This window comes from Echeneis naucrates, chromosome 13 (assembly GCF_900963305.1).
Source record: "Echeneis naucrates chromosome 13, fEcheNa1.1, whole genome shotgun sequence".
Lineage (NCBI taxonomy): Eukaryota > Metazoa > Chordata > Actinopteri > Carangiformes > Echeneidae > Echeneis > Echeneis naucrates.
Window position 1 is genome coordinate 7,715,991 of NC_042523.1, and position 27,731 is coordinate 7,743,721.

Genomic DNA, 27,731 nt, shown 5'->3' on the forward strand with positions numbered 1-27,731 from the left:
GTTATGATTTGGAGCTATATAAATGAATGTTATTTTTTGATTTGAAATAGTACCATGAGAAAATAAAGGAAAGTCACAGTCAGTGGGTGCTACTGAGAATAGCCACAGAAGATCAACAGTCATTGTAGAGAGATAATTGCAACAGAAGCTTTGAACTCCTCAGACCACCGGGCTTTAGAGGGACTCAGTCTAAAAGGCAAGGCAATGAGAGTTGCACACTGTGAAGGAAAGACCCTCAACATGCTACTGGGAGAGAAAGAAAGAAAGAAGTAGAGCAAAGATGAGAGGAAAGAGGAAGCTACAGAAGCAGGGAGCTTTGTTGCTATGTGACCAGGCCTGTGACTATCTAGCTGTACTGCTGTCGCTGACTAACATGGGATTAGAGCAAAGCTCAGGCTTCTCTCAAGGCACAGTGGTTAAGCTTTGGACTGACCAGCTAAGTATGAAGGGATGAAAGAAGTCTGGAGCACAGAATAGATAATTGTGAAACCTGGACTACAGCTTGACCAAAGCAGGTTATAAGCAGACAGTGGCTTATTAGAGATGTATTGGCCTCAGTGTTTCAGTGATAGCCCACAGTGAAGTTCCAAGATATCCAGTGCACACCTTCTCTACATTCACCAAGATGTTATTCTAATTGCTTCAGACAATGAATCAGCCTCCATACTTCTCCTTTTAGATCTTAGTGCTGCTTTCCATCATAATATTTTATTACAGAGACGGGAACATGAAATTGGGATTAAAGTAACTGCACTAAGGTGGCTCAAATCCTATTTATCAGATAGACATCAGTTTGTTCATGTTAACAACAGCTCCTCCTCATGCACTGCAGTCAGTTATGGAGTCCCACAGGGTTCGGTACTTGGACCAATCCTCTTTACGTTTTATCTGCTTCCTCTAGGCAACATTATCAGGGGAAACAGCATCAACTTCCACTGCTATGCAGACGACACACAGCTGTACTTATCAATGAAGCCAAATGAAATCAGTCAGATAGTCAGACTGCAGACATGTCTTCAACACATAAAAGTCTGGATGACCCATAATTTTTTACTCCTTAATTCTGGTTATACTCGGCCCTAAGCACCTCAGAGAAATTAGAGATTAGAGATTAGAGAGCTAATCATCTAATCAGTCTGGATGGCATCACTTTGGCTTCCAGCTCCACTGTAAGAAACCTTGGTGTAACTTTTGACCAGGACATGTCCTTTGTCCCTCACATGAAACAAGTTAGTCAGGCAGCTTTCTTTTACCTGAGAAACATTAGGAAAGCCAGAAGCATCCTTTCTCAGGATGATGCAGAAAAACTAGTCCATGCATCTGTAACTTCTACGCTGGACTAAAAGGCCTTCAGTTAATTCAGAACGCTGCATCACAAATATTAACATCTCTCCTGTTAGCTGCTTTCTGCTCTGCTCTTCATTGGCTGCCAGTAAAATATGGTGTAGAATTTAAAATCCTTCTGTTAACATATAAAGCTCTTAATGGCCAAGCTCCATCACATCTCAGAGAGCTAATAGTTCCTTACTGTCCTAGCAGGCCACTCCGCTCTCTATATGGAGGTTTACTTGTGGTTCCTAGAGTCTCCAAAAGTAAATCTGGAGGCAGATCTTTCAGTTATCAGGCTCCTCTTCTGTGGAACCAACTTCCAGTATTGGTCCGGGGGGCGGACGCTTCAGCAATTTTCAAGATCTGGCTTAAAACTTTTTTGTATGACAGAACTTATAGTTAAAACTACTATTTAGCTCGCTGCTGTAGGCCTGGCTACTGGGGGAAGGACTGAGCATCTCTCTCTCTTCTTAAAAATCCCTGTTTCTCCCAGTTCTAAGCATTTGTACTGCATTTACTAACCATTCCCGAAGTCTCTGTCTCTCCCTGTCCTCATCCTGACTCATCACCATCCCATGTTCCTGCAACGCCTGCTGCTCCCATATCTTCATGAATTCTGTACTACAGCTCATCTCCATGAACTCCTGCCTACTTTGATTTGATTTATTATTTAACATGACATCAGCAAACCCACCACTCAGCCTTAACAGAGCACTTCCTCCTGATTTCAAGTGTTTATTTTGTTGGTTGTTCCCAACACCACCAAAATAGCGACGATAATTAACAAGTCGAAGATGTCCCCATTAAGAGCTGGATAATATAACATGTATTTACAGTGTTGCCCCTACATTCAGGTAGGTGTGGTGCCACTCCTACTGGAGTTAATACGACGTTGATTACTCGCAAGAGCACAGCCTCGAAAGTGATGTCACGTCAGGCACCAGGTCAGAGAGTCAGAAGAGTGCCGTCCTGGAAAATAGGGCAGCGACTTACTGGAGAAAACGTAGACTTATTAACTTAAGATAACTCATCATAGATTTTACAAGTTAAATAAACATTCAAAAACTATTGATGGTGAGCTAACATTATGTAACATACTGGTATCTTGAGTTAATTGGGCCCGGTGCCAACTCTGTGATGCTAACGTGGGTAAACTACATGTCATGATGTGTTAGCTGCTGACTGCCTTTTCAGATGAGCTTGTTCAAATATTTCTCTAAGAAGAGAAAGACAACTGATGAAGATGACGCTAGTCAGGTATCAAAAGTCTTTTACTGACTCATAAATTATGATGGTTGGGTAAAAAATTGTATTTTAATGTTGACACTTGTAATCAGATGTGATGCGATTGAAAATTATCTAACATTACTAATCTAACATTAAATTTTTATTGTAATCATATTAGACAATTAACATTAGACAGGGAGGAGTAGTGGAACAAAGTGAAGGAGAGCAGAGTGATGGTGCAGGAGAGAGAGATGAGACTAGAGGAGGAAAACCTAAAGGGAAACACAGGCTATCAGGCTGGGAACCTAAACCGGTTGAAAAAAAAAATAGCCAGTTCCAGGGCTAGTGTGAGGGTGGTTTTTATTTAATTTTTTGTTTTTTTTGCATAATATACATGTCAATATTTCTGTTTAGGCTGCTGCTGAAAAAAATCCCCGAGGAAACATTGTATTTGTACGAAATAAGTCCCCTGTTGTGCAACGTAAAGAAGTCATCAATATTGTTTCAGTTTTAGTTTTCAGAATTACAGGAGGAAAAAGTAATTAAATTCCAATTTAACACCAAAATGAGCTTTTTACTCTCCATTTTCCTGTGGAAAAAAATATTTCTGCTTCTTACCATACAGTGGTTTCCACTTGGCTCTCACTCAGCTGATGATAGTCTAGTTGGGCAAAGAGGGGGAAGAGCACCTGGATCCCACCGATGGAGTGGATGGCACTGTGGATGGAGTGAGTCACTGTGGCTTTCACGTCCTGTGGGGATAATACAAAACCTCTAAAATACACATGTACTGTGACATGTTACATGATGAATCAGAATCTGAGCTAGTGTGCACAGAGTGAGACATGGCATTGAATAAAGTGACTCACCTGTAGCATAAGGGCGTGCGGTGAGTGCACAAAGATGGAGGCATTTTCTTTAGGTGAAGACTCCAGGCAGAGCTGGGCATCAGTGGCCTTAGCGTTATAGGTGAAGGCAATCGAACTAGCCAACTTGCCATCATACAATACCAGTTTGTGATGCTCTGCTAATTGGATATCACTCTCTGACTTGAACTTAAATGTGCTCTGTGAAAAAAAAAAAAAAAAAAAAAAAAGAGAGAAAAGGAGAGAGATCGCAAGGGAGTGTATGCGTGAGAGTGATTAATTGAGTAGCTCTCTCTTTCACATGCACCCTGTAATATCTCTTCAGTGTAATATTTTAATTATAACTTGATTAAGAAATATCTTTTCACTGATTTATTTGTACCAGATATCACAGATTCCTCAAGGTCAGGATAGATTTCTTGCAACTAGGCATATCAGAGTCTCTCACCATTTTGAAAAAACATCTTCAGTACTGATTCAAAGCTATCTTCTGCATCTCTATGAATTTGAAATGCTGCAATGAACAACACAAAGCAACTGTGTATTTTCTTTTCAGTAGCACAAACCATTCAGAATATAAATTGTTTCCTTAGTATTTGCGTTGCAAACAATGTCAACCAAGATTTAAATCACTGAACCACAATTAGGGAGCTTTTGTCAGGGCAAGGAGTGAAATTAAGCTTAAGCAAGACTGACAAGAAGAGCAGACTGGAATTTCATTTCCCAGAAAATTAAATATTTTAATCAATGTTTGCTTCACAGTGCCAACATTTTTATGATTTCATCTTTGTGCTAATTCAATTAATCATATCATAAAGTTTCTTGGGCATTTATTATTCAACATTGAACGTTTAAGATTTCCTTAATATTTACTTTGAACCTCCATGGAAACCTCACTTCTTGGAGACCACCTTTGTAGTGCTTTACCTTCATTAATTTAACCCAGCCCTTCACTCTGTTTACTCTGTACTTAGCTATAATTGCTCCAGAGTTGGTTAGTCACTGCTGAATTATTGTAAAGATACAGTGAAATAGAGAAAGGCTGCAGGCAGGATGTGAAATCTTAGCACACATATAGGTCTTAAAAAATGCGTAGGTTTGCTAACTGATAAATCGCTTTTTCTGTTCAAACACACCTTCACTTTAGTCTTGAGGAAAAAAGAGCAAGTCCAAGAGTTTATCCAATAAAATTAAAAATACCCCTAAATAGTCATGAGATCACAATATAAACTTTCTATGAAATACCAAATTTATTGAATTGCTGGAATTGCCTTTCAACCTCATCCCGGAGACAGAGAAAAAACTAGAATACATTTGCACCAAGCAGACATTCATCTATAAACATTAAAATTGTGACCATTTATGACAAATTTTCACGATAACTGAATGGGGTACACTGGTAATGATTAAAATGATGAATCTCTGTGGGAATCAATCTTCTGTCTTATGTATTATTAATGTGTCACATGTGTCTTGAAATTTAGTTTTGATGGCCGCATTAAAATAACTGCAGGTTCCATTAGTCAGTGGCTCACTAACACTATCATTTATTATGGCTAACATAACAAATAGCTGATCGATAACAGACTAGTCTTAATTGAACAAATCAATTAGGTGTTGACAGTTGAGCTGAATTAATCTGTCAATGCTGTGTGAATGGAATATTCTTAGTAAAGAAATCAACAGCTTTAATCAGGAAGGTTGAACTATTAATGTAAAAGAGAAATGTGTCTTGCTCTACAAACACTGCAGATAAATGCAGGTGCAAAACAAGTACAAGGGGCTCATTACTAAAAGGCATCAACAATTAGGAGCAAAGGTTTAAATGAGTAATAAGTTGAGCCGATTGAAGTCGTCAGATGTGCAACGCTCCGTTTTTTCTTGCTGTTGAAATTTTTGCTGATTCATTTACATTTTGAATTTTTGATTCATCCAGATTTTTTTGGAGCCAACTGAAGCCCTTAGTTCTGAATGATTTACAAGAGAGGGTTAAAGCCCCTTTTAAACATGATCTGTTGCTATTATTTGATATTTTTATTTGTGTCCTGTCTATTGCTGATGATTGTTTTTTTGTTTGTTTGTTTGGGTTTTTGTTCATCAAATATTTCAGGTATCATGTTCATATCCATCTATAGCATTAACTGGCAACTTTTTAAACAAACAGACTACTTAAAGTGGTTTGTGTGCTCTTTGTATACCTCCTACACACCCAAACTAAATATAGAGTTTTCTGACTTCTCTAATTTTCCCATTTACCTCGTGTATTGGTTAAATCTGTTAATTCCCATAGGCTCAAATTTGTTAAAAAAAAAAAAAAAAAAACATGTTGAGCTTACTTAATTGATGTTCAATGAGTCAAATGTTTGTTGCTTTAAATCAACACTTATAAATCTGCAGATCTAATAAATCTGTATGAGAATTAACTTGCTTAATGCTAGTAAGACTTACAGGAAACAGAGGGTTGAGCCGCATTTCATGGCACATTTCCCTCCTTTTACATGATAAAAATGCTTAATAGTATTCTGGTCAGCTGCTATGAGCAAGCCCACACAGCCACTATGCATCTAATCATGTAGTCTCTAACATCCTTCAAAAAGGTCCTACTCATGGCACCCAAGTGAAGAGATAACAGGCACCAGTGCCCTGCACTTTAGTGTGAGCTCTGCTGCGGTGTTAAAATAATGATCTCATGGCTTTTGCCTTACAAAGCCTGTAGCATGACAGAAACATCCCACAGAGCAGCTCATCATATAAAAAGAATTTCAGCACAGATCCTCCTTTCACTCTCAACATCAAAGGCTGTGATTGGCTGGGGGTAACCCCACAACTCCCTTCAAGAGACAGGCAGACAACTGAGGAGCTGGGAACACCACCCTTACCTGCGCTCTGAGTGTCACACTGGACTGAAATAATAGAATGATTCCTATTTCTAATTCTATGTTAAAAGTTATTTTGTGTATTTGACGGTTGGTCTCATAAGAATCAAAACTCATACTACATTTGGAGGAGGACTCTGGTTGGATGCCTCCACAGAGTCTAGGCGTAGGGAAACCCTGTCAAGAAAATGCGCGCAGCCCAGCTGTCGTCGTCACCTTCTGTGGGCTTTTGACCTCCTCATAAGGGAAAAAAAAAGACCAGGAAATCCCAGCCAGGGATTTTTCCCTGGGCCTCCTCCTTTTTCCCAACAGTGTAAATAGCAAAAGACATTCATTTCCAATAAACTTCCATTTATTTCAGAATTTAATGTATTGTTTCAACTTGGTGATTAGTATTATGAACGATATGTCTGTTTCCAGCACTGTATTGTTTTGCCTGTTCGTTTGCAGGTTATATCTCAGAAAAAAGATTATAGATGTCAGTGAAATTTTATGAACAATAAGGCCATTATGAAAAAATAATCATAATAAAAAAAAATCCTATTTTGAAAGAAATCTAGATTAATGCAGATATTGTGGCATTTTTGCGCATTACAGAAAAAAGGACATTTGAAAAATCTCTACATTTACTTTTAACTGCAATTCCTCACATACAACCATGTCTGTGGACCAAAAAGTCTATTTTGGTGCAGATGAAACAACATTTTCTATTAAAGGGTTACACATTTTCAAGCTGTGAATGAGTCCAAGATGGTGCAGCAGTGACGGCTTGGAAGCATTTACAGACAAAGACAAATAGGCTTTAATTTGCACATTTAAATGTAGACCTGCATAAAATCGCAGACGTTTCTTGCATCTCCAAGCTCGTCTCGTGTTCTACATCAGTTTTTGCATTATTGCATAGTCCCCATACAGAGATAACATTTGTCTTCCCTGACAAGGGAGGACCAGCTCCTCTGTCTCTTCTACAGCAGTCTATGGTGCATACTGCAGAGCAGCGCTGGCACAAATTCAATGGTCTAATCTGCCTCATGTTGAACACATATGGCAGGGAAGATAGAAGGCAGAGACAAATAAGTCAAAGAGCATGGCATCTAATGAGAAGTAAAGTTATGGCTTAATTGTTCTGACGAGCCAACTCAGTGACTAAATATCTGCTCAGTGAAGTTGTCACTGGTTATTAGTCTGATGGATCTTACTTCATGCAGACCAGGCTTGTTTGCAAAGAAGAAAAGACATGGGTGCAGTGGTTCTGCAAAATAAATGCACCAAACAACGCAGCAAAACTTTTCTTTTGAGTTGTGTTTGCTGCTACCTGATAAATTACACTCTTCATCCAGTGTCCAGCTCACAAAATCATGAGGCTATTTGAAAAAAATAGAACTGCGATATTCGTTTTTTTTCTGTGATAAATTTATTGCAATGTGGTTAAAAAAAAAAAAAATTACAGTAGTTTTCACCACAGGCCTTTTTTAGGTCAATATCATCTCTTCTGTAGCAGAATGAATTCCATAAAAGTGATGGTGCTTTTACTTTTTGCAACCAAATCTTTCATTTTCAGGTTGAACTATCAGGAGCAGTCTGTTTTGTTTTGATTAGCCGATCAAGAGTGATTACAGTTTACTGTTTATGTCACTCACTACACAACAAACTCTATATCCAAAAACGCCTAAGTCAGACTTTTTCTTTTAGATTAGTCACGGATGAATGGAAAAAAGCTGTAGCATGACATGGTTGACTTCATTTGCTTTAGTCGACATTGCACTTTCCGAGCAGCGACTGTGGCTCATGCTCTGGTCCCAGTGACAATGCTGAAACAGTATGTTGTGCAGCACCGGTAAGATCCCATCAGCTGACAATTTCCTAGGCTCCCCTCAAAGCTTATGAACTCTTCTAAAAAAGCAATGATGAATGACGGTGTGATATGACAGTCAGCTGCTGTCAGTCTCAGTGTCTGTGGGCCCACCACTGGCCCCTGATGCTATCTCTGGATGGGAATGTTTGGAGTCGTCAGTCATGGAAACAGCAATATACAGCTGAAGGTGTTTGCTACAAGAAATCAAAATAACCTGATGTCCATGTCAGTTCAGTGCGCAATTTCAAATAAAGTAACATGAAAAGAGCCAAGGGAACAGATTCGACAAACAGGTCTGTCAGATTTGCAGCACTAATCCTAACATGTATTTATATGGTAACCCTAGGTAGCATTTCAACTAACTGAATGAGTTATAGGTACATTCAGCACTGTGAGAGAGTAAAGGAAAGTATGTCAAACATCAAACAGATGAGACTATGGATTATAAACTAAATTATACATTAGCTCAGATGTTATGTCTACATCTGTGGAGCTGAACTGCAATGAAACAGATATACTGAAAAGTCTGATGTAGCAGATCTTTGCTGTGATCTGCTCTGCTCAGACTCAATTCTCAATTAAGACTGACAGGCCTCTCGTCGCCTGGATGGCACCCCCATTACAACAATCAATCAGTGGGCCTGACAACTCTCCGACCTTCCTCCTCAACTCACCTGGCTAGTTCTATCCTACTCAACATTACCAACACTGTTCATAGCTTCATCAGCTGCCAGTAATTGTCTCCCCAGGACATGACTTCATTATTTTGAGAAATCTGTTGGATTGATCCTGTGTGTGTTACCTCTCTAATAGAAGGTCTAGAACCACAATTAAGGAGGGAAGCGGTGAGTCACTAGCCATTAGCGAAAAGACCAAAAAAAATGAGCTCTCCTGGGAATCTTCAGGCTTTTGCAGCCCTGATTGAAATCACAAACATCGCTCCCATAATTTTCAAAAGGAGGTTTTACTTAGTGCACACCAGCTTGATTCCACAGACCGCTATTCTTTTCCTGCCATTAACCAAAACCTAATTTTGTCTGTAGCACAGCTAGAGAGCAAAGAGAGCTGGTGTAAAATGGCAAGAGATGTTGAAATGTCAGCATTCAAAGCTGGCAGTGTGTCATGGCTCCATTTGTGACAGAGCAGACAGCTCAACACAGAAGAAAGAGCAGCACTTTGCAAGGTTTAGGAGCAAAACTGAGATGCCAAGAGGGAGAAAGAAAATTGCTGAATATACTACCACTACATATACTTTTTATTTAATATGACTGCAATACCTGGGACAGTGAATGACTAAAATGAATAAATGAAACTTGCTTAAAAAAAAAAAAAAAAAAAAAAAAGACACACCAAATATTTTTGTTTGTATTTTAGCTATTCACAGCTGAACCCTCCCTCTGGTTAGGTCAGCATCTTTCTTCACCCACCATCATCCCCCTGGTCTTTGTCAAGAGGTTTGGGATTTCTGCACCTGCTGCAGCTGATGTAAATCGGCTCAGGACTCAATCCCCTTGGAGCGCCTGCTGCTCCCTCCATGAATTGGGCCATTATTCCCTAGAAGTTGGTCATTTATATAGCTTTTTATCTAGGAGGAAAACCCTCACTCCTAGGATGGGGACACAAGGCAAAGGACCTGTAGCAAGGCAGCATTGGGCAGCTGATTTCACAGTTTGACAGGTAATGCAGACTGCTCCCATGTAATTAAATTCAGTAACCTTCAAATACATACCTTGTATCCTGGACCAAGCTGATGAATTGCAAATATCTGCGCGGGATTGAGGGCTTCGCTAAATACGTACACAGCTCCGAGCTGCCCGCAGAATACTCTGTTAGCATCTGCTGTCTCTGAGGAACCAAGGAAGCACTTATCGTAACTCTGTAAGGGAGAGACATAGAAAGAGAAGCTACTGCATTTTGTACATCAGAATGAAAGAATTTAATAACTCATCTTCTAAATTGATACACAGATGAATGAAGCAGAGAGCAAAAAGTAAGAGGAGCAATATATATATATATATATATATATTGCTCCTCTTACTTTTTGCTCTCTGCTTCATTCATCTGTGTAATATTTGGTTATATATATATATATATATATATATATATATATATATATATATATATATATATATATATATATATATATATATATATATATATATATATATATATATATATATATATATATAGCCTTTAAAAATTTATTTTCAATGACCCTTTCCAAAACACTATCACATCCTGTATTATTTCATTGTTTACCTTGACTCTCTAAACCAAAGGTAAAAACACTGGGCCTGATTTATGAGTATGTGGAACCTAAACACAACTGCAGAAGTAGAAAGAATATGTGTTGGGATTACATTAAGGCTAAAAATAATGGATAAGCTGAACTGTCAGAACTTAAGAAGAAGAGAAATTAAAATGTTGTTCCAATGAACCCTGTTAGGAATCCATATCCATATGTGATGGGGTTTTTTTCTGTTTTGTTTTGGGATTGTTTTTTTTTTTCCCCAACTAAAGTATTTTAAAATGATGCATACAGACAAAATACACATGATGAAATTCTGTTAACAAGATTTTTAGCACTAGTCATTCTTCTAAATTGGCAGGAACTGACATTGGCCAGATATTTAGATATTGTTAATATAATTAGTAGATTAAAATAGACAAACTATGAATGTTAAAGTACTGCAATGTCTGCATACAACTTAACCGCTTTTTTGTAATTATTGATATGAAAATAATGTACCAGTCTAGCTGAATTAGACTGCTGTAGGTTTTTGGTGCAGATTACCAGCTACACAACCTTACCCTGTGCAGTATATGATAAAATAAATTATTATTAAGCAATCCCAAACCAGGAAGATGTTCAGTCACAATGTGATTTTACAGGTCAGCTGCACTTGGTGGAAAAGGAATAGCCTTGGTGTGTGCGTGCTATTATTTTCTTATGTCCTTATGATGCAGCCATCAGAAGGGGGAAAAAAATTGCCCTTAAAAGAATAATAGTGCTTCCTGGTGAACTCTTCCAAAGAAGGGAAATTCCACCACAAAGACCTATCAATATAAAATCCAGGATGCAATATTTCATGAGCCTCAATTACATGGAAACCTGTGGTTGGTGCAACCCTCCTGTGAATAAACAGCAACAGTATGAAGTACACCTGTAAACCTGTGTCTGCTATCTGCTTTCTAAATCTGGATCAAAGAGCAGGTACCGTTCAGCTCAGTCAATTAAACATGCAAATAACAATTACACCATCACTCACAATGTTTTCACACATTTAAGACAACAATGTTTCACTCAAATGATATTTACCACATCAGTGCACATATATACAGTAGCTACTCAGATGAAACCATTTTTTACTCTCTACATAAATCTGCTCTCCAACATTTTGTATTCCATCTTCCAGCCTCAGCAGCAGCACAATTCTGTGACAAATGGATATTCAAATTAACACTGAACTGCCGGTCATATTTCTGAGAGACATCAATGTTGATATGGTAAAACTCCTTTTGCTCATTAGCACAGTATTTTTTTCTCTCAATATTTCCATTAATTTCAAGTCAATGCAGCACCACCGTGCCACTCCTGTGCCAAAACACGTCAAAGCCAAAAAGGGGAAAAGGGTACTATTAGTAAAAAGGAGAAAAGAAGGAGTAAGCTTACGTCATTTGTGTTGACATGCCATGCCATGTCTCCATAAGAAACGAGCTGTCCGTTCACATAGCACCTGATTTCACTGTTTCTCCAGCGGCTGTAGATGTGAACTATACTGATCATGTACCACTAAAGGTCAGAGAGGAGACAGGAGAGTAAGACTGAAAAGATTTAATTAGCAAGCTACAAAACAGGCACCTGATTAAGTGCATCATCAAACCTATTTTGGAACAAAATTGGAAAAACTACAATGACGCTTATTTTATACAGCAACACTAAACAACAGAAAAAAACATTTGTTTCATTTAAAATGAGGAAACTCAATAGAACCTAAAAGCCAAAACCATAAGGTTTTCTAACTAATGTTTTCAAATGTGCACTAGAAGACAATAAATAATAGATTAGATGAAATGCAAAGACGAAGTGGGGCAAGTCATTTCTTACTCCACACAAAGCCTCTGCACACTCTGGCTTATTCAGGGGTAAAACACTAACTATAGCCAGAGAGCTGACTTAGTAGTAAGACAGTACTGATCTCAAAACAGCTGTATGTTACTTTATTCATAATTAATTAATAATTAATAATTACAGACTATGACAGAATTAATTATTTCCAATATTTCTGAATCTTAATCTTTCTCATGACAGGGGCTTGCTTAATGTAAAAATGTAAACCTCAGTAACTTAAAAGCAGAAGAAGATCATAATTCATTTTAACAATGTCAACATGTCATTAAAAGCACTTATTTCTACATTAAAAACAACATTTTAAAACTCTGGGTTATCTATTTACTTTATTAACAGCCATCCCAAAAATGTATTGGTTTCATTGCTCCCATTTCTGTCAATCGGGGGGGGGGACACAATATCACACAATATCTTTGTTACTGTGTATAAAGTAATAATTTTTTTCCCAAACCTAAACTGAAATTCTTATTTTCTGAGGGAAACTCTATAGATATATTAATTCACACACTACACTTTGGTGGAGCAATTTATTCCTTCAAGTTCTCTGTTTTTATCTCACATTCTGCACTGCTGAGGCAGCCGTAAGAGTACTGATGTCAGTTCTTTTGATTTACCACTGAGGGTCTAACCAAATATTTCTCCTTACTCCGATCATTTTTTGCTTCTTTGAATTGTAGTTGAAAGAGAAGGGCTCAGCTTTGCCTGGAGTCCAAACTTCAAGAGTCAGCTATGCATACTCAGCCAAACACTACATAGTTACAGGGAATTATTATAGTGGACTGGTTCCGACAGTAAGGCAGTATATAAAGAAGCATAACATGTAATTCAAGGAACATTAAAAATTTTATGAATTAATGCTCAAAAGCAAAGAGGTGAATTGGAAGGTCTTCACATTGGAATAAAGTCATGAATAATCCATATGAAGTATTTTCATATTCTAAACCAGGCAGATATATGGAGGGAAGAGACAACAACAGAGGGACCTTGGCTGAAAAAATGAGCATTTGACATTCTGTTTCTTTTGTCTCCATCACTGCGTCTTTGCTGTTTTTGGCAACTGAATATGAAAACAACAGGCATATCAAGAGGAGGATGAAGGGACAGGTACAAGCACCTTGGAGATCTTTTAGAGAACCACTTATCCACATCTGTACACATCTGTATCTGAACCCAAAATCAGTAAAAAAAAAAAAAATGGCCTGAAAATATTTTACCTTCTATGAACTTCTAAAACACGATACCCATGCAGTAGGAGTTGGATGGATGATTGTTATTTGAAGTTGTTAAATGAAGGTTTTAATTGTCTGGTGCATGCTTTGAGCCAGTTTTCCTTCTCTGCAGGGACAGGTACTGCTACTATGACACTCCACGCCTAATTTAGTTTTCCCATCTACATTTACATGCAATTACACCTGTAAGACTCCTCTGGGCATCTTCATGTCCATGCGTAGATATACAACTTTGTAGTGTCAATAAAATAACAGGTGGTGAGCAGAGAGCCAGCAGGGGCCAGTGAAGCCCAAAATTGGTGTTTTAAAAGAGCAGCACAATTCCCTGAAAGCGAAAGCCTTTAGTCCCCTCCTTACATCTCGGGCCACAGTTCTGTCACTGAGTGGTTGGTACTTTAAAGTTCATGTTCAGGTGTGGTCTTTACTTTTATTTAAAGTAACCAGCACTGGAGTTTAAATTATTTAAATTCAAATAAATATGAATATATATATGTACAAACACACACATACACATTACATGAATCTAAGTCACACAACCATATATAGTATAATGTCTGATTAAGAACTAAAACTGTTCTTACCTTTCTGGGCTGAAAATCATACTTCACACAGTGCTGGAAACCCTTTCCTTTAGACTTGAGTGATGTCACAATCAAGCAGTTACCCACAAAGTGTGCAGAGTAACCAATACCCTTGCTGGTGCGAAAGCTGTATGCAGAGAAATGCACAGTATATATCAAGGTATGCACACTTGACAGGGAAAAGATAACCAATTCATCAACAAACAGATCATATATAATTCATCCAGTAGTTTCCTCTAATTTCCATGAATACGTCCTACTTAACATACTACATAAATTGAACAAAGAGGTAATCTAATATATATAACGATGCAACAACAATATTGTTTTGTTGTGAATAATTTCTTGCACTATGGAGATACACAATAACTTATAGGATTAATTGAGAGTTGACTATAAGGTTTCTGAGGAACTGAGAAAATGTCATCAGAAAAGGAAAAGATCCTCTGCAGCACAAAAACACTAGTTCTTGATTCTTTCCCTGTTTCGTCTGAACATGTTTTTCACTGCTAACATGTATTCACTACACTTCCACAGTCTTTAAGTCTATAACAGTCTGCCACTTTCACAGCTCCCCCCATCACCACCCACTGGGATCATCTAAAACAAGGCAGATAAGGAGTAATGGCTTTTATATTGTGGGGTGCTTGCTACAGTGGACAGGCCTGTCTGTGATCACACATCAGGTGGAAAGCAGTAACCTTGGTCCCCCCCTGAAGATACAATTCTTTTGTTGTCTACATACCCTGCCGCTGAGCTCTGGGGTCTTTGGAGAATTGCATAAACAGGATTAGTTTGGCATATCTCACCCTTTTGTGGCTCTGTCAGGATGGAATTGCTGCCATGAACACCAACAACTTAGCTAAGCTAATATTTGTACTGCTACTCTTTGATTTTATACATGACAGAGACACGGAACAAGCCCTTCCAAAACCACTGAATTCTTAAAAGCCAAACTGCGTGATCCAGGCAAAGCACTGGCAGCCGGCAGATGATAAATAGCGAACTAACTTATTTCTGGCCAATTAGTGTAAATACTCTTCCTCCTCAGCCTTCTCCACCTTTTCATCTTTATTATCCAATTTCTCATTCATTCCCTTCCACAATTCTTTTATAAGTGCTGTTGTATTCTGTGATTATCTCCCCAAACTGCTCTCATGAACAGACAGCAGCATCACTGCTCTCGTGGGTTATTGATTTTTTGCACTAATTACCTACAAGACTGCACACGTATGTGGGCCTGATGTGGCAGATATTTGGATCTAAATTAATAGGAGCTCCCACTGCAACAGTCTACCTCAGTAATGGCTAGCTCCAGTCATTGTAGCTCATGCCTGCATGGGTTTTAATCTCAATAACCTGAACTAATTCCCTATTCCTCTATTACAATTCATAAATATTATCTGGGGGGAGAAAAAAAAAAACACAAACCACATTACATTAGTGATATCAGTGGGTGAAAAATAGTGTCTGTACAACTACAATAACCTTGAAAAACAAGTTTGAGTCATAATGTCCTGAATTGGAAAAATCACTCTAGGTCACAGACTATCACACGGCATATTGCTCTGTCAATTTGAATTACCATCTTGCCTATGTACACTACCATTCAAAAGTTTGGACACACTTTCCTGTTCAATTATAATCGAAAGTGTGCATCCATGACTGTGCAGCCTCAGATAATATTAGCATTGAAGACTTAAAAGGTAAAAGGTTAAATTTTATAATAAATGCATTGTTTGTTTTTACTGAATCATTTCCTGTGAGAAACTGTGTCTTGAGTATTTTTCACACATCTTCCACAGCAGCACAGAAGATCTATGGAGGCAGCACGGTCTCAAAGTGGGAAACAAGATTAGTGTCACCAGTTTAGTATCTGACCAAATGTGAAATATGGTCACGACCCTGCATTTCCTCTCCATCTGCTCCTGCGTTATGGAGGATGAACAATATGTTTAGCTGAACATTTTTTATAACAGTGAATCAAAATGTCACCACTTCATCATCATATCCCATTTAGAGCTGGAGATCTTTGCTTGAACCCGACAGAACCCATCAGGTCCCATCGAGTTCAGGCTTAATTTCTGACGCTGAGGGTGGTGCACATTTGAATAATGTTGGGCTGTAAAGGGGTTCGGGCTTTTAAAAAGCTGCCATTCAAAATTTACTAGTCAGGCCTAACTTTTAAGGCCTGATTATAACTCTAATCCAATTAGACATTGGTATGGAGTTTAGTCGGAATTAGCATATGTCCGTGAGGTTTTCTCCAAAAATGGGCTTGTGAGGTCATAGTGGTCTTAACCTTTGATCTTTGTCGAGTCAAGTCGAGTCAAGTCGCTGGAACAACCCAAAAAAACTAAGTCTCAGTTCATTGTGGGCTTGCTGCCATAATATAGGTGCTGGTTCTTTCTTGATATCTGCTGAGCAGGAGTTATTTTTAATTCAAACATCTAGCAATCAGACTGAGAAGACAAAAGAGGGTGTAATCTACTTCTCTTTGGTATTGCAGCATGGACTTAGAAGGCCTGTGAGAGTGCTTGAAGTGTGCTGGACACTAGGACCATGTCTACAGACTAGAAACAATTATATGAAATTAGTGGCTCACCAGTAGAGATATGGTTTGTCCTTGTCTACATTGATGTTATTCAAGGGATCCATCCTGAACCAGGTGTTGAATGTAAACCCGTTCTGATAAGGCCACTTGGCAATAGGAGGTAAAGCAATGGCCTGGAAAAGAAAAAAAAAGATGGCAAAAAGACACAATCATTCAAGAGGAGAGAGAATATTTCAAATGTCTGTAGCTATATGACAGCAAGATACACTTCACTGCAAATGTGTTTAAGTAAAAATAGACCTGAGGTACGCAATACAAAACTAAGGTATTTGACATTGTTGACCAAATGACCAGACTGAGGAGTATAATCGAAAAATCTAACTTTTTCAATTTTTATGAATGGTATGGCAAACAGTTTTTAAAAATAGGAGTTCATATCACACAAATGTGTATTTTCTAGCTCATCATCATTTATCATTTTACAAAATCAAATAAGACATATGTGGCGTGACTTTTCAACTGACTGACTTTATTATAACTGCTACTGAAGTTGAAAATTTTTGATGGCAATTGTCTATAATTTAGAAAAAAAAAAAAAACATTTAACAAACCCCTTTATCCATCAAAGAAAAAAAAATCATTGTTTTAATCTTCAATGTTTTCATGATGCAAAACTAATGATTAGAATGCTCAGCTATGTAGTATGATGTCTCTATTCCCACTAGTATGTCTGAACATGATCTATCTAATCTCTGTCTCACACAGGATAGTCTGTACATCTTCTCATCTATAAATCCTTGGATTTCTGTATACTTTGTGTACACACATATAGAAAGTACCACAATAACCTCAGAATATTTCCATTTGATATACAACTTCCTAAAGCCCAGCAGATATTGAGGTAAATTACCAGAGACAGGATCGTTTTGTTTACTATGTATGAATTTTCATTGGCTTTACACTGATAACCTGAAGGGCTCAGTAAAAATGAACAAGTACGTTCCATTTTAAATTTGACTTTGAATGCAGAGAGGAGGAAATGGAAAGCTTACTGCTGCACTGCGACCAGGAAAGTTGAAGAAGGCATCTGGACCATGCCTCTGGGGCATCTGATTCAGCACTGACAACATTTTGACTGCATGCTTCGGCTGCACAGGTGGTAAAAAAAAAAAAAAATAAAACAACAAAATGGTGAAAGGTTTTCTCTCCAAATATTTGGACAGCAGTCAATACACTGTCAGTTACCACATTCAGTCATCCTACAGTTAGTCAATTACAGAACAAGCCCAAAAGAGATCAGTGTGATGGTTCTCTGGGGGAAACTCAAGTGACAATGCCACCACACGCTTATGTCCTGGTACCACTTACCCAGAGGCCTCCTTCCCCTCGTAGCATACTGAAGAGCAGCTTCAGCTCTTTTACCGTGACACTGTAGCTGGCTAGCACGCCCAACATGTCCACTAGCAGATCTTTAAAGAAAAGACAGCATGCATGTATTACCAAACAGTGGAGATAAAGGCCAGTCATCAGATCAGATCTAAAAATCCATCAGCACAGCTCGAGGGGTCACCATAGAGGTATTCCTATGGAGAAAATAAAAGTGTTTATATTTAGTTTAGCTTCTGCCACTCAGCTGAGTCTGTGAAATTCCATTCTCTTCATGAAAGAAAGTATTCTACTAAATTACATGGAAAATGACTTCTACATCAAAGCGACATCTATATGGTGAATTGTTTAGCAGTAACACCACAAGGAAAATGTATTTAGATTTCATCAGCTGAAACATAATTTACAGGTTACAGAAGGTATCAATGTAATTTACACAGTGCAAAATATCAGCGTGACACTGACCTCCACAGGAAATAACACCATGACCTGAATACAAATTTGAGAGGCTCACTCAAGACAGGTGTGTATGTAACATGGAGCAACAGTAAAAACACACATCTAGCATTAGGTTGTACGCACTACAATGTTCATAACCTCCCTTGTGAAAAACCCCAGTGCTAAAATATGTAACACTTTGTGGATGTGGTACTGCATATTTGAAATACAGTAGTGAATCCTGTTCATGAAAATAGTGTTGGTCACAGTTCAATTCTTACCTGAGGGAATATGTCCGGTCAAGACAATATCCTTCTTATTTTCTTCTGAAACAATCCAGATCCAATACGTGAAAAAGTCATTTTTTCCTAAAACATTAACTTCATTTATCTATCACAGGAAATCCAAGAAAAATACAGCACTACTGTTTGAAATTAGATTTTAATTAAAATTTACTTTTTAGTGTCAGAGAACAAAATCGATTGTATTATGGGCAAACTTGTTGACCATTATTTTGTTGTAAAATGAACGAAACTCAAAACAAACTCTCCAAACACTTCCCTTTTAATTGAAGCTTCTGCATGTTTTGTGTTTGAAGAATGTATTAAAAATCACTGCTGCCTGTCAGTGCTGCTTTGCTTTTGCATGAATTTCTTGTGTCAGAACATCTAGGAAAATGCAAATTATTTTCAATATTTTTTCTTTAATCCCGTTGATGTAGATCATTGATGCAGAATTGCTTTTCAGATGGAGGTTGCACAGGGATATTATGGTTTTCCATTCAAAATCTATACTGTTTATAGTAGCTCAAAGCATATATCTATTAAAAGATACAGAGAGAGTTGGATGGTAGAAGCCAAAACCAAGAAGACTTAAGGTTAACATAATAAGGATCACTCTGAAAATATATGTGACAACACAGGTGCTGGACAAACCAAGGCCTGTTCACACTGCTATCTTACCTGCAATCATGTCTTCCACCAAGCTCATTTTGAGCAGCACCTGCTGGATGAGGCCCACCTCGGTGCTGGTCTGCAGATTTCGAACACTTTTTCGAAGGATCGCGGTGAACATGCTCCAGATTTCAGCCTGACAGGTGATGTCACAGTGCTCCAACAGCTCCACCATGCAGCCGATGCTTTCTGCATCCTGGATAATGAAGTTCGTCTCCATGTCAAACTGACCCCCCACCAACTGCAAAATAAAATGTAACAGTATTAGACTATATTTTTATATCTTTTACATCCTGTAAAGCTGTATTCTGTGTTCTTCTGAGGTAAATCTTCATCTTGGAGCAGGACATGGATTAAACTAACTTTGACGGAGCTTTGAACCTGTGCTTGACAGCTTTTTTCTCTGAGGTGAAATTAACCAAGAGGACCCTTTCATAGATTTTCCAGGTCACTACTCTGATGTTAAAGGGCTAGCCAGCACTGGAAGAAGAAAGAGATCTTTTTCCTTCTAAAAGGTTTTGATTGGAATTTAAGCATCCATGAAAATAAAACTGCCTGGCATTTAATGAAAAGAGGAGGAATAGGGCGTCCTTATAGCCCCACTGCTCCTTTTTGAGTCACAAAAGATAATCACTATTAAGAAAGTAGAAAACAACAATCGATAACAGAGTTCTTCAAGCCCAACAAGCATGAAATTAGCCTTCTAAAGAAGTGCATGGTATATATGGAATGCACTGACAACAACTTGCTGTTGGGCATCAAAGCAAGCAGGTGGAAAATGAGCCTAGATACCCACTACACATTATTGTGGTTGACAGGTAATAGCTAGGTGAGATCAAAAGCAGGCTAAAGTGGTGGAAAGAGACCAGTCCTTGGAGGTAGAAATCGAGCCTCACCTCAATCATCATCAGAGTTCTGTGCAACTGCATTACAATGATGTGTGTCACTGGACTGCTTGGACTTCAAGGTCTGAGAGATAGGTCTTTTATTGTTGTTGTGCAGATAAAAATAAAGCAAAACCCCACAATTCAAAAAGAAGAAATGCAGCACTGATGTAAAGAATTAACCTTGTTTAGTTTAGTTTCTAAATTTACAGTCCGAGCAATACGTGTAGGTGATCGAAACTCCATCAAGGACATTTCCACTTGAAAGTAATAGCGTTGAAATTTTTAAAAATGAAAAGGCCTTTTCCTACATATTTTGAAAAACCAATCCAATTCAGCCTGAGAAAGAGACATCTTAATCAATGCACACAAAGAACAGAGACATTGTTCAGTGAGGCACAACAATAACAGGAATTCACAGTTTGAAAGCTCATGATGTTGGGGGGGGGGTTAAATTCATTTCGCTTCAGAGAGCGAAATGCACAAAAGACTCCTATAAACCCGAGCAAGCTGGAACAAGTTCATAATTCAAATAGAGTCACTATGTTGGATATGGAAAGTGATATGGAAAATTAACAGGCAGCTGGAAATCTTGTTGTCTGTATGGAGGCAATCTTCAACCTTAAACTGCCTTCCTTTCCAACCACTTGCCAAATGGCATCATGCATTCACTCAATCACACTAAATACATTCAAGCATACCTGGCAGCTTGCTAACCATATGAAATATTGCTGAGGACAAAAACCTAATAATAGAGTCTATATACGGCATCTGTCAAGTTCCCTTCTGCCTTAAGATAATTTATAAATTGCAGTGAAGGTCCAAATGTCTGCCTATCAAAGATGAATGAGTTGAACTACCTGAAGTCCAGCACTGTGAAGAAGAACAGAGGAGACATAGTTCAATGTCATGACAAACACATCCTGCTCACTTTTATGAGGATAGCAGATTATGGCGCTTTTATGAATTAACAGTCACAACCTCGTTTGTCTTTACCTTCCCCTCTACCAGAGTGTGTTTATATTGTTGTTACTTTGTGGGCGTGTGTCATCAAGGATGCCAATAAATCAACAGAAAAGAGACTCGTCATGGATCCAGAGGCTGTCAAGGGCTGTTTGACAAAAAGTAGGCAATTATCCTCAGACAAAAGGCTCTCCTAACGCAGCTATCATGATACACATCTCCTAGTATTACATGAAAGAGGGGGGGGGCACGAGGCCTAAACTAAATGTCGTAATTGTTCAGTGCTATTGCTATTCATCACACTATTCACAGGCACACCACAACCCCATGAAGTTTTCTAATTACAGATTGAGATCCCCAGAACAATTTTCATCCATTCTGCTACAAGAGGTAAAGAAAGACATGAAATCACTGATTACACACATAACACATTGAGAGCCAAGCTTCTGTGAGCCATGCAAAAATGCTACAGAGTGAAGCAACGCAGAATTTGAATACCGCTTCATTTCAATAATGCAAGATCAATCATCAATGTTAAGTAAAAACTAATTTAAACTGAATTCTTTGTAACTTGATACAAACTGCTGTACTTTATTTATATTCTATAACGGCGGGGGTAAAAACAAACTTTTATGGTTAGGGTTAGCAAAATTCGTTCATGTTAAATTACTAATCTGTCAGGAGGTGCTGGAGCCAACCCCAGCTACCCCAGGTCACTCTGGCCTTGTTGGCAGTCCATCAGAGCACTGACATACTAATCCAAGCAAACATTCACATTCACAATATTACCTAGAGCAATGTAGAATAACCAGTTGACCTAAACATGCATATCACCTTTGGACTGTGGGGGAGAGCCTGAATAGGAGGATCATGCAAACTCCGCACAGAAAGGCCCCAGGCCTGGGAACTGAACATAGAAATGGCACGTACTACCATTCCACCGTGCCACCCAGCACAGCATCTGAACCAAAATTCATCATCATGCATCATCAATAAATCAAATCCAATCAATTTCAGTCAGGGACCTTTGTTGTACGTTCTCTCTCTCTCTCTCTCTCTCTCTCGTCTGTGAATCTACTGTGATCGATGTAATGAAAACAAGATGTCTGAACATAAACAAACCTTCCTATCTTATTTGAAATACCCCATCCATCTACATAGGGCAACCTTTCAGAAGACGCAAATACAGATTTCATTTTGTTTTCTTTCAGATGCTGAGATTGAAATAATTGAATGAGAAAACACAAATACACCAAAGTCGCAACGGGTTCCAGGACAGGAATTACTGAAAACAAAAATTCTAAATCTAAAGCCCTGTCATAAGAACTTTAAGGTAACTGGCCAAAGTCTTGGGAACGGTATGCAAAAATCAATGAGATCGGCTTCATCAGGAACAAATGGCCACTAAATGAGTTTCAGAGTTCTTCTGCAGAGATGCAGAACCTGCCAGAAAGAAACAACAATTTCTGTAACACTCCATTAGTTAGCCCTTGTTGGAGGAAAAGCTAGAGTGATTCTACTACTACATTAAAAGGCATATGGCAGCCTGCCAGGAGTTTACTGAATGACAGAAAAACTGACAGGACGTCTGGTGAAAATGCAGGTCTGAATGTCTTTTGGCAATCAAAGCTGCAAATTTTAGCCATGTTTCAACACCATAGCTAATAGTGTTCTAACAAACAAGATGATGATGGCAGCAGTGCAACTGACAGGGCAGCGCTGCAGAGGCTTCATGACAAGAGTCTGAATATCAGTGACCCAGACACCAGCTAAGGCCTGCAGCTGAATCTGTTTGAAAATCAGTGGAGGGATTGTGCCTATCCACTCTAATATGAGCTGAGAGCATCTCTACATAAGAATGCCACAAAGAGCACAAAAACAGGTGTGCCAGACAGTAAAAGCACAGAGGAATTAAAGGTGTGATTGCTGCAAATTGTGCTTTCACAGAGTTAGGAGTCGAAAGGTCTAAGTAAACCAGGAATCTCAGTGTTTTGGCTTTTTCTACATTTGGAAATATGTTTTCACTTAGTAGCTAGGACAGTTATACCTCTAAAGTTGTCTGACACAGCCATGCATTTCAAATTTTCCTTGTCAGGAAATTTTAAGTAGTGCTGGAAGTTGTCTAATGACTACCACGGCGGAGTCAATGGGTGTCTTTTAATGTATCATTTAAAAGGAAGACAAAACATGCATTTTGAAATGAATTTTTTTACTCCCTCCATAACTCTACTGTAAGAATTAAATGTTTCATTTTCTTTTTGAGTCCCTGTTGGTTCTCCAGGACTTATCTAAAATACCATAACAGCATGAAACACTTCGAGTGAAAGAATGTGATAGTACACTAATTTATTTTGCGCCTATCTCTGACTTCTACTCCTGATGGTTTGTGATGATAGAACACTGCTGGCCCTGTTCTGTTTACCACAGTTAAAACCAATGGCAGCTGAGTGCACTGGTGACTCTAAGCTGCTCACCTAAAGCCTTCCTCCCTCAGACTCAGAAATGAAAGAATTATCTGTTATCTGTACGACAGATCTCCTGCTCTGGGAGAAACATGTGTCATAAATTGAGATGCAAATGAGCTACAGCTTTCAAAGAACCAAATATTAATTCAAACTTAACTTTAACATAGTGCACTTAATGCTGGGCTACTGTATTTATGTATTCATCAATTTATTCATTTGCCATTCATTCATGGAAGTTACATTTGGGATTGGAGGCAGTCCCAGCTAATATTAGGTAAGTGTAGTGCACGCTGGGGAGATATTTCTGACATATAGAGACATATAGTGGATACATTCTCACACATATTCTCCCCTATGGGCAATTAACCTTCATGTTTTTGGATCATGCGGGGTCGCCAGAGAAGCTTGATGAAACTCATGCAGGCAAAGGGGAAACCATACAAACTAAACAAGCAAAGCTCATCTACTATTTATGTTCCTGTACTTCAATGTTGTAGTTTGCCCAAAGGGAATTTGAATCTGTGAATCAATTAAAAAGCTTCATTGTAAAGTGTGAGCCTGTCCATGGACACTAAAACTGCAACTACAATCTAATTGAAATGGCATCACAAGAATCTGAATGAGCACAAATGAGGACAGAGTTACTGCAGACCGTATGCTGCCATGTACTCACCATTTTGACCTGTAACTGCCACCTCCGTTGTTCATGCTTGCCATACTATCCAAATATTTGAAATTGAATCTGATTCATTAATACTTTAGAGAAGTTTTTTTTTGCCAGTTTTATCTGTGAGTAGATATTAAAATAAAGAAATCAGCACTTCAATTTTCTTCAATTATTAAATATTTTAGAGCAAATACCAAAACTTGGCAGTCTGTTAATTGATTTTTTGATGATGACACCCTCAGAGTTTATTTCTCCATATGGAAAATACAGATTAAACCCAGTAGGAGCATAGTATGGTTTAAAGTATGTGTGTAGCCAAGAGCTCAGGATATGGGATGCCATTCCCAAGCTAATCATTCCCAGTACAGAATGCCTCTTTTCTGTCTTTGTCTGTCACTAAAGAGTAAAGATAGAAATTAAATGGGCTCAGAAATCGTTTAAGTGTTAGTGTTTAACGTCTGGGTTGCAGTTTTAGTAAAATACAACTTGTCAGTCATATTGTAAAGCTTTTATCAAAGCGTCTCCACACACACACACACACACACACACACAAATACACACCCATCCACTCACTAGTCACGTTGTTTCCCTTGGAATTACATATTCTAGTATTTTTTTGGATGCCACATTATTCAACATCAAAGAGGTGTGGGGGTTCTCTATAGTGCGAGTTCACTGGATTAAAGAGACACAAAAACACCAGTAATTTAGTAATGGTGAGAAGCAAATTCAGTCAAACTACATGTGCTGGTCGAAACTGGGGTTTTACTGAAATCAGAAGAGCCAAGCTCATTGTTCTCAGGAGAGAGGGGCATGTAGAAGGAGGAAACCTGCCTCCTACAGCTATGGCTAATCATATCATTTCAATTAAGACTATCTTCTCCAGATTATTAGGATACTCAGAAGCTCAGCGGAGCTGCGGGTCAATTATTTGCAAACCAGAGATGTAGGTTATAGAAGCAACATTACAATGTGAGACAGGAGAGTAATACTACTTTAATTAGACCAACTGGTATCTTTGCAGCTCATGCTGGAAGACCTGTCATGGTGGTTACACTAAATTAGTAAATGACAGCTGGCTTCTTCTGGTGTAATAGCACAGCGAATTAGAGGGCCTTACCATTTACAAACCAAAGGTAAAACTAAATTAGCAGTAATGTCTTTCTGTCCACCCTTACACAGTGGAAGTTCACCAAATTGCCCACAGGCTTATATGAAGTTAGTCACTTGGTTGTGGCTGACCTGGAAAGAATGAGATCCGATGATGTTAGTGATAAAGAAGCAGAGCTTGTTCTGTCTGAGGAAATGAAAGAAGCTAAGCTACATTACAGTGATTCTTTAATGTGCTGGGAGTAGCACTCCACCAAGCATGCATTTATTTTATGGTGCTGCAAAAACAGAAATTGTTTATGTAAAGGCAATTAAGGTGTGCGATTAGGTTAATTTTTTACTCCTGTGGTTCCTCTCTTTTAGCACAAATGGGTCATGAGCCTCAATCAAGTCTGTTTTTTCTTCCTGAGGATTTAATTTGTGCACCATTGTTACTGTATAAGAAAGGTAATTAAGAGAGTTGCATCTGAGCCCTCAAGAATCCCTCCACTTTCAACCATTTTTGATCACCCCAGGGCTGGAGGCTTGCTGTCTCCATGGTGACAGGCAGCAAAGATTGGACTTGAGACCGCTTCCAAGGGAAGGCTACAGTGGCCACTAAATTGGGTGAAAATAAATAGAAACTGATGTCCTATTTACAAAGACTGCTGGTAGTAGAAGCACTGCAGTGAGTAACTTGGGAGCAGATGTGGAAAGGAGGGATGTGCTCCCTGATATTTTTTTAAATCAACAAAATGGGAAAAGTTCCAGATTTCATAGACACTTTCATCTGGTCTGGCAGATGTGGACAGTGGAAGGCATACACATAAGTATTGTCCCCCTCACATTATTTAAGAACAAATACTACAGCAGGTGTAGAATGCCCTTTAGCACTTTTTAATTTTTTTCCTTCTTCTTTTCCCCCTAAAAATCGCAACCACCACATTAACTGGTCACAATCATCACAATAAAAAGGCTGAAGGAAAATGTTCATGAAGCCTTACAACACAAACAGCTCTGCTGTCTCTCATAGTGCAAAGCACCACCATATGATGTTCAGAGCTCACAAATAGCACCGTGAGATTACAGCAGGAGACCAAACCAAGGAAGCAATGAATTGCATCAGAAGGACAATATAAAAACATATGTGGTTTATTCCAGGAAAAGCACTCTGTTGATACTTGGAAACTGAACTCTCCAGGTAAACTTAAACACAGCTACAGAATGTGAACAGCAGCCGCCTTCATTGATTAATTTTAAACTTTTATCCATCAGTCTAGATTTTCTTGCTGTGAGGCAACAACGCTAACCACCATCCCACCATGCTGCCCGAGAAGCTGACTTTTCAAAACAAACACTCTCAAAGGGATCAAGTATGATACAATAACAGTGTATGCAGAAGTAAACAATGAACTGACCATTATGCTGCCAAGTGCTCAACAGCACCAGATGGAGATAAACACAAAACACAATATATGGGGATTATACTTGAACTTTCCAACAACCCTGCTTACTTCACAAGCAGTAAAAAATAAATAAATGAATTTTGTCGCAATGAGTCCAAGGCAGATGAATGTTTGAACTGCTCAAAAGTAAAAGACCCCTGTCATGAAACAATATCATCCCAAAAGCAGTTGGGTGAATGACAATACACTTTTGGCATCATTGGCATGGATCTAAAAGGTCTGACGATCAGGTTAAATTTAATATTAAAGGTTATAGTGCCATAGTACTTAAACTAAATGCTTAGACCATTAATACTACATGCAGTTAATTATGCAGATAATAATTATCGTCACTTCCACCATAGATATATTAAACTAATATTAAAACCCTTAAATGAATGTGTGAAGACAGGAAAAGAAATATCCAGAAACGTATCATCATCGTCACAATTATTACTTACTAAATGAACTCTGGTCACTGCACTGTCTGAGTGTCAAACCCACTGTCAGTGAAATTTCCCTCCCTCCAGTCTTTCCTCAATGTGTAAATGCTAAAATGAATGACTTGAGAAGAAAGATGCATGGAAATATTATGCAAACAGTGGTCTGCATTGGGACAAAATGGCACTGCCACTCCAGGGAACTATTCCAAATAGTTGAGCCTGACGCCTGTAGCCAGTGCCAATCTTTCTTTACTTTAAAAATGTCACCAAAATAAAGGTCAAGCCATTTTAAGAGAGAAGGGTGTGGAACATTGCAGAGGGAGGAGGGGGGTGTCAAATATGTAACAAA

At 38.4% G+C, this 27,731-nt stretch overlaps 1 protein-coding gene across 2 annotated transcripts in view; it reads right to left on the minus strand.

The window, feature by feature from the left end:
- Positions 1-27,731, minus strand: part of nbeab (neurobeachin b) — a 185,390-nt gene that overhangs the window by 121,313 nt on the left and 36,346 nt on the right. For both annotated transcript variants that reach the window (XM_029516791.1, XM_029516790.1), the window contains exons 2-10: positions 19,436-19,667; positions 18,018-18,118; positions 17,702-17,797; positions 16,701-16,822; positions 14,096-14,222; positions 11,827-11,946; positions 9,883-10,029; positions 3,426-3,623; positions 3,175-3,308 (exon numbers count right to left, since the gene is read on the minus strand). In XM_029516791.1, coding sequence (XP_029372651.1) covers positions 3,175-3,308; positions 3,426-3,623; positions 9,883-10,029; positions 11,827-11,946; positions 14,096-14,222; positions 16,701-16,822; positions 17,702-17,797; positions 18,018-18,118; positions 19,436-19,667 — 1,277 coding nt within the window. The remainder of the gene's footprint in view (positions 1-3,174; positions 3,309-3,425; positions 3,624-9,882; positions 10,030-11,826; positions 11,947-14,095; positions 14,223-16,700; positions 16,823-17,701; positions 17,798-18,017; positions 18,119-19,435; positions 19,668-27,731) is intronic.